Genomic DNA, 8702 nt, shown 5'->3' on the forward strand with positions numbered 1-8702 from the left:
ATAGCACTGATGTTGACTAGATGTTAAGCTGGAGTGGGTGTCTTTCTCTGCTCTTGGTCTAAGCTCAACCTGAATAAACAAACGATGGAATGGATTTAAAAAAAAAAAACAGGTTTTATTCCAAGATAGCATGGAATAGTTTATATAATATGCTGTTATAACAGCATATTATACAATCTATTCCATGCTGTCTTAAAATGAATTTATTACTTAATAATCTTAATTTATGCAGTAATTAATCTTACTGCACAGATAATAATAACACATCTAAATGAAAATACACCATTACAAATGTAACATCTGTATTCAAAACCTTCAAATTTTGTAAGTATTGGAATGTTACCAACATTTTTAAAAGTAAAAGCACAACATATTTCTTAATATTAGCTACTGCATGTTAAATTTTACAGATAAAATGTTGAAGTTTAGCTGTTTTAACTACTGTAATCATTAAAAATGTAGCAACCTGAATATCACTTCCTAACATAATCCCTAGCAAGTAACTCTCTTTCTCCTCTCATGTTCCATACTTGGATCTGGATCTGCCTGTGGAACCAGCTCATCTTTCTGTCCCTCATCATCATCACTGGTGGCATGTTGCTGCATAGTTGTGGCTCACTTCTTCACTGCTGCTAATATTATATTATATATAGGTGCTGCTGCTGGAAAATATTGCCATATATTTCAGTTAGTTTGGGACATTTAGCGGCTTCAGTATCTAAATTCCACATTTTTTATCTCTGCCTTCTCAGCCCCACCCTTTTCTTTCCGTTTTTTACCCATGGTCGCGTTATGCATATTGTTTGTTTGTTTCTATGCTTCTTCTATCTAACGTTAACGTCTTTGCTGTTGGTTTCTTCCTACTCTTCCACTTCTTCTTCTCCTTACTTGGCGGCCACGGCCAGTGCAGCTGGCATCCAACTTAAAGGCATTGCTTTGTGCATTAAAGTGCATTGCTGCCACCTACAGTACTGGAGTGTAAAACAGATTAGTGGGGGGGGGGGGGAAACGGTGATGACTGCATGCTTGGCGGGTGGTGGGCAGGCCCGCCGGCCGTCCTGGAGTACTGGCCGTTCTGTGATTCTCCAGATCACACAGATGGCCAGTCCGTCCCTGGTACAAGAGATGCTAGCCGCGCACCAACCGTAATTCATAGGTGAACCGTCAGAAAACTGTCAAAACACGGTACTCCTGCGTGAGATACGTTAGTTTTAATTAGCAATGGCTTTGAAGATATTGTGATTTTGTAGTAAATTCGGACGAGTGTGCACTGTAGCGTGCAGACGTAGACAGTGGGACACAGAGGGTCAGGATCAAAGCTGATATGAAAACAGCTTCTTCTGCCCCCTAAAAATGGATCTTGTTTTATCTGAAACAGTCGGTTTCGGTATATTTTTTATAAACGTTTCATGTATAGCCTTTTTAAAAGAACGGCATGTTTTATATATAAATGTGAAATAACTAAAATGTTTTCAACTTTAGCATGATAATTATTATATTATATCAATTATAAGCTGTTTTATATATAAATGTAAAATAACTGAAATGTTTTTCAACCTTAGCATAATTAATTATATCATATAAATTATATAATGTTTTATATATATATATGTGAAATAACAATGTCACATATATGAAATAACTAAAATGTTTTCAACTTTAGCATGATAATTATTATATTATATAAATCATAGAATGTTTTATATATAAATGTGAAATAACTTAAATGTTTTTTCTTTTTCAACTTTAGCATGATAATTCTATTATATAAATTATAGAATGTTTTATATATAAATGTGAGATAACTGAATGTCACATATATGAAATAACTAAAATGTTTTTTAAACCTTTAATTAATTATATTATATAAATTATAGAATGTTTTATATATAAATGTGAAATAACTAAAATGTTTTTCAACCTTAGCATGATAATTAATTATATCATATAAATTATAGAATGTTTTATATACAAACGTAGAACACACCGATACCATTTATACACTGCTCAGGAATGTAATGGGAGGGGGGAGAAGCCATAATAACTGGGATAAAGTTCAAACAAGTTAGCTGGCACAAACTTCAAACAACCTAACTGACACAAACTTCAAACAGCTTCTTTCAAAACCACATGATCGATGCATCGGGAGGGTTTCCTAAAACCATGATTTAGAACTAACTAGGTCAATAGGGTAAAACTTTCTGTCAAAACCACTTGATCGATGCGTGGGAAACGGTCATAGGTTAGCCCCTGAACTCATTCCGGAAGTTCAACCTGTCAAAAGGTCAAAGGTCAAAGTCATAAATCATCATGACATAAGCAGTAGAATATATACTACTACTGATGTGCTATGAAATTGTTGCGAAGCAAATTAATTGTAAAATAACAGGCCTGTATTAACTGTAAATGCTAAATACTCATAATAATGACAATATTTAAAGATTTTGACAATATCTCTGGCTATAGTCCTCACATGATTGTTCTCTTTCAATACACTCCATTGTCTTATCCTCAGGTCCACTACGCCACTGTCCATGGCACTATATTATTATTTTTTTTCATTATTTTTTTTTTAAATGTAAGTAATGTTTTCCAGTAACTTGTTTTCATTATTTAAGCATTATTTTATTTATTTGTAAGGCTGCTTTATGTTTGATTTTTGTGTTCAAGTGTTAAATGCCTTTGATGGTGAGACTTTTTTGGTAATCAGGCTCTTACAAATTATGTTAAAATGTGGATTTAGATTTATCGGCCAACATATCGTTTATCGACTTTCATATTTAAGTAATTATCGGTCGTCGTTTCGGACAAAATATTCATATCAATGCATCCCTAATTAGCTGATTGGCATGTCACCATATTCTAATTTGTTGAGAGTGAATTGGTGGATTTGTGTTAAATGTGAGCCAAAATCATCACAGTTAAAAGAACCAAAGACTTAAACTACTTAAGTCTGTGTGCATTGAATTTATTTAATAAACGAGTTTCACAATTTGAGTTGAATTACTGAAATAAATGAACTTTTCTATGAAATTCTAATTTATTGAGATGCACCTGTAAATTAATGATGCATGGTTCTGCTCTAAGCATGAAAGTTACAAGTGTGTGAAAGGACTTACAGTTTCATGTAAATGTAAAAAAGATTATGAATATACTTAAGATTCACAAATACCAAAACAATGTGTCTACACCAGATGCGAGCGGCGCAATTTGACAAAAAAGCAATGCGACACGACAAATCCATGAGAGTAAACAGACGCTCCATTATATTTGTGATGAACTCCAGTGCTTTTTTTTTTTTTCAATTTAAAATATTCGTAAGAGTGAAAAAAAAAAAGTTTTCTCAAAAAAATTAAGCAGCATAAATATTTACAGCAGATAATAATGGTTACAGAAATGGTTACTGAGCAGCAAATCAATAGAATGATTTCTGAAGGATCATGTAACACTGAAGACTGGAGTTATCATGCTGAAAGTTTTGAGGGTCTGATTGAAAAGCAGTTATTTAAGGTTAGTTGCTAAGTTGCCAAGGCAACATTTTTAACTTTAAAAGTTCCTCTACCATAGCATGGCGGGGTTGTACTGGTTCCCCATAGCGTCTTAGCGGACACAGTACAAGTTAAGTATCGTTAGGGAACGTACTAACGTAACCTTGGTTCCATGAGATACGGGAACAATACTGCGTTGCTGGCCCTGCTATGGATCTGCATGACTCAGGATCTTACGGTTAAAAAATAACTAAATAAACAAAATCTAAAACTTAAACATAATATATATATATATATATATTAATGATAATTAAATAATAATAATGACAATAATAATTATTATTATTATTACAAAAAATTAAAATAAAAATCCTAAATCTTTTACTAAAAATAAAATGAAAACAAAAATAAAAGAATATAGTGTAATTCAAATTATTAACAAAAAATACAATAGTACATCAGTGCTACTAAAATAACACTAATTGACTTAACACAGCATGTGCCGAGGAAACAGGAGCAAATTCTTGTGTCTAAACTAACTGGTAAAAAATGTATTATACTTTAGGATCATTAATTCGTAGGAGTATATTAGGAGATTTTAGAAATTTTAAGAATCAGTGATAAGTGAACTGTTTAACTTGGTTTTGTCTCATAAACATTCCCCTTATAAGTTGCATTCTGTTCAGTGTTTGGTTGTCCGGTCTTGTCAATGTGTAAGTGTGTTTTTGCCTTCTCTCTTATGGATTACCCCTATGTGGATCATTAAAAACTATGTATAAGTATCTTAATTTACATACTTCTCTCCCTCACCACACTGTGACAGGTATGCTGAGTGCCATGTGCTATGAGTAATGTGTACCTACCTTTTCTATGCCAAAAAAAAGTTGAATGTTTTCAAAATACTTTTTAAATTAGCTTTGCTTGAGAAAACATGAAAATACAGTTAAAGTGCAACAATACATTATTTTAGTCAGCAAAATCATGTTTCTGCTTGGGTGAACAATATGCTAAAAGATTTTCTTGCACATGAAATCACCCACATGTCAACAAACCAATGAGAATGTGAAACAATGACAATTTATATTAATAGAGTGTAGGAGCCAAAGCTGATGTGGATACACTCAGCCTAATCTCTCCATAAGTGGCACAGATTTTAAGAAAAAGAGTGACAAATATGTTATGGCAGTTATAGCATGTGTATTCGGGACATTTTATTATTTAAGCTATGTTGCACCTCAAATGACATGGGAATTTATTAATGTTAATTAGCCACTCCCTGAACTGAGTTAAAATTTCTCTGGTTATTCAGTACATTTGTAGTTTATGTGGACTGAACACCCCTGTTTACAATGTTCCTAATCAGTGTGCCAAATTTCACGAAATTGTTTTCCATAAACTAAGTAACAAAACGTCTATCGCATACCATTTCTTCATAAACTTAATCTATCATACATATGATCCCTTCATTCTTTGACAATTGAAGCTTTCAGAAGTTCATGTAGTGTTTATGCATTTATGTCAGTGCTCTTTCTTTATTACTTGTCTTCAGGCTCTTGTCAAATCGGCTGGGCGTACTACTGCACTGGGGCTGGCGCCATCTCGGCTCTGTTGCTGTGCACCTGGCTCGCCTGTTATGCAGGGAAGAAACAAAAGAATTACCCGTACTAGAAGAACTGACCTCAACTACAGCCTGAACCACAGCAGGACAGATCCCTTAGACTCAGTGGAGACTGGCTTTGCAGCCAATGGCATGACGGCTTTTCTCCATTAATGCCACTCTGACTCATTATAGACTCAAAATGCTCATATTGCCTTTTGTGTGATTAAAACGAGCATGCACTTTTCAAAGAGACATGACTTTTGGCAGTACTTCCTCTTCTCTCTAAAAAACAACTAGGGAGTATATTACATAAAGGACCAGTTATTGTATGTCTTTTATGTCCACTGTTGTGAATATTACAAGTGTGCTTGTTTTCTTCTTTCCCTTGAATTGATATTGTAAAATTAAGTTTTGGTTTAGATGTACAACAGACACTTGATGAAGTCTGCATATATAGCGTATTAATATTACTATGCCCTGAAATACATATGTCAGTACTATACTTTAAATATTATGGTGCATTAAAACACAAATGAGACACAAATGCTTATTTGATTAAAATTAAATTTAGTTACATTTAAGACTTAAATAAAAAATTAAATAATTTGTTGGCACAAATAGCCTTTTTGGCAGTGTGTTGACATGCAGTGCTGTTAAGCTTTGGGCGAACCCCAAAGTTCGAGTTCGAGTCCTGGATCACAGACCTTTCTTGATCCCAATCCCACTACCAATTTGCTTTCTGTCTTACTACTGTCCTATCAAAAAAAGGCAAAACCTCCTAAAATAAATCTAAAAATTGTTTTAATGATTTAAAAAAAAAATTTGAAATATAGTTTAGTAATCATTATCTAAAAATATTTGACCACTCCATAAAGTATTTCAGAGTCGTGTTATAAAATGTATTAATTGCTTACGTAATTATATACAATTACATAGTGTATTAAAACTAATATTAAACATTATATATATATACAGACTTCATGTAAATTATGAAAAAATATATTCATCATTATTTTTATTTTTACATATTTATTGTGAATTGCAATAATATTCATGATTTATATCTATATATTGCCTTTTTTGTTTCAAAGCTTGCTCATTTTTACATTAATGTATGCTAGAAATATAGAATACAATATATGTTCTGATGAAATATCACTCATTGACATATTGTGTTAAAAAGGCAACAAAGAGGAATCATTGCTTATTTGATCTGTACCCTATCGATACTTCACTCATACTGCATCTGCTAATATGCTATGGGTAAACTCCTTTTTTTCAGACTACTGAAGCCTTTTTAATAATGCAGTGTAACTTTACAGCCATTGGTTCATGCAGTAAATTAAAAACTAACCAATGGGTCAGCAGCGGATGCTGCATGAGCTAATGGCAATGAAGCCCACTAGAATGGGTGGGGCATTTGGCTATATATATGGGCATTTCACCATAGTTGTCGCTTCAGTTGAAGTAACCTCAGGATCCTGAATCATGCAGCTCCATAGCAGAGCTAGCAATGCAGTACTTGTTCCCATATCTCATGGAAGCAAGGTTACATTACTACGATCCCTATCAATACTTCATTTGTACTGGGTCCGCTAAGATGCTATGGGGAACCAGTACAATTCCGTCATGCTATGGTAGAAGAACGACTAAAACTTGCCTTAAGCACTAAACGGAGACAAGAGTGACCAAGTATTTTGCAGCGAAGCCCCGCAGGAGGCACTACGGGCAAACAGAGGTCGGCCTGGCCTTGAGTAATCGTTCCAAGAGATTTTCATACAGCCTCAGAACTCAGTGAGGGCTAAGAGCGTACAGTAATGAAGGCACTGGCTTTACCATATAGCAAAAGTGAGCCCATTATGCAGAAAGGATCCGGGCCTGTAATGCCAGGACATCCAGATTATAGAACCTGTTAAATGTGGACGGCGAGGCCCAGCCAGCCCCCGCACAAAACTTTGCAATGGACACACCGCTAGACCAAGCCCCGTCGCAGTGATTTTGCCAAGTAAGACATGTTCCTGGATCAACATCTTCTCATAATCCTGGATCAACATTATTGTCCAAAAATACAGACTTAACCAAATCCCTACCCCTAAACAAGGATGTTGATCCAGGAACATGTTGTACTTGGTGAAATCATGCTCGCCACCAAGCCCAGAAAGAGGCGACACCTCTTGTTAAGTGGGCACTTACTCCCAAAAGGCTTCAGTATTCAAACAAAAAGGAGTTTTCTCCATAGCGTCTTACCAGAGGCAGTACTTGTTCCTGTATCTCAGGGAGCCTAGGTTACATTAGTAACCAAGTACACTTTTATCTGCTCATTAGCACTGCTACAACCGTTCTTCAAACAAGAACTTTTTACACACCATTTGCATAATGATGGTTATCAAAAGTTATTATGAAATGGCATTTTCAGCCAATTATGCTTCCAAAATCTGACATATTTCAGAGTAAAACAGGACACTCAATGGAATTAAAGTAGGTTGGGACTTTGATTTGATGGTCCCATGTTAGTTGTTACATTTGATAAAAGATTGTAAAGTACTTTATGCTTTCTTTGGAATAATGTGCAGCACATCCTTTTTTAATGTTTATGTTAAATCTTATTCCAATATAATCTAACATCAGTTGGTAATGGCAGGTACCACTAACCATGTATGTGGTGTTTATAATTAATATCCTGAGCTCACACACTCATTAGTGGGGCATGAAGCTGCTCCTGTAATCTGTTCCCATTATGATAATGCCCACAATACCTTATACACACAGAGGAAACCTCTATGTTGCTTTCATTCTCACTTCTCAGATATCCTGCTCTTTTGGTGCTTAGTGGCTTGCAGTTCTGTGTAAGATCTTTTTCTCCCATTGATATTGTTGGAGATTGTTGGGAGTTTGAGGTGCGCAACATGACACATTGGGGTCAAGTGAACAGAGCACTTCACTCCTCTATTATCTCAGCTTGACATCTCACCACTGGCAGTGAGAGAAGATACAGCAAAGAGACTGTTTGATATAGTTCTAGCCATTATATGCAGCAGTTTCACTGAACACATTGTTATTATTAACCCTGACATGTGAAAGAGATGTGAGCGTGCGATTTCTGATGCTTATAAATGTATAATAAATACCCAGCTGGGCCAATGATATATAATTAAGCATATCAAAAGAATTTTGTTGCTCAGAATACTTAAAGTGTTTTCAAATTAGCAAACTTAGCAGGAAAAAAGGTCCATTGTCTACTGTCAGTTTTGTACCAATTTATGATGTGTATCTCATGCACAATTTACTTTTACTTTTTTAAGTCGTCAAGCCAAGTCAATTTGCCTTTTATTTATGTAGCACTTCATACAGATTGTGTCAATGCAACTTTACAGTGTCAAACATACTGGAGCACTTGTGTGATTTGTTTGATGAGAGAAATAACGACTCACCAAACAACTAAGCATTGGACATCCTCTTACGTTATGAATAATATGCTTCTAATATCCAAATCCGTTAAAGGATTTTTAGGCTGCATTAATAGGTAAACCTTTCCAATCCTGTTTGAGAAACTGATTGTTTCCTGCTCAGAAGTTAGTTAAATTGTTTGTGTGAAATGTTTGGGGGAACGGATG

The 8702-nt window shown here is 34.7% G+C and overlaps 1 protein-coding gene across 2 annotated transcripts in view; it reads left to right on the plus strand.

The window, feature by feature from the left end:
- LOC132108219 (LHFPL tetraspan subfamily member 6 protein) overlaps positions 1-5894 on the plus strand; it is a 252969-nt gene extending 247075 nt beyond the window's left edge. For both annotated transcript variants that reach the window (XM_059514857.1, XM_059514858.1), the window contains exon 4: positions 5038-5894. In XM_059514857.1, the coding sequence (XP_059370840.1) occupies positions 5038-5156 (119 nt within the window). In that variant the 3' untranslated portion in view covers positions 5157-5894. The remainder of the gene's footprint in view (positions 1-5037) is intronic.
- The last annotated feature ends 2808 nt before the right edge of the window (positions 5895-8702 follow it).

This window comes from Carassius carassius, chromosome 28, assembly GCF_963082965.1.
Source record: "Carassius carassius chromosome 28, fCarCar2.1, whole genome shotgun sequence".
Lineage (NCBI taxonomy): Eukaryota > Metazoa > Chordata > Actinopteri > Cypriniformes > Cyprinidae > Carassius > Carassius carassius.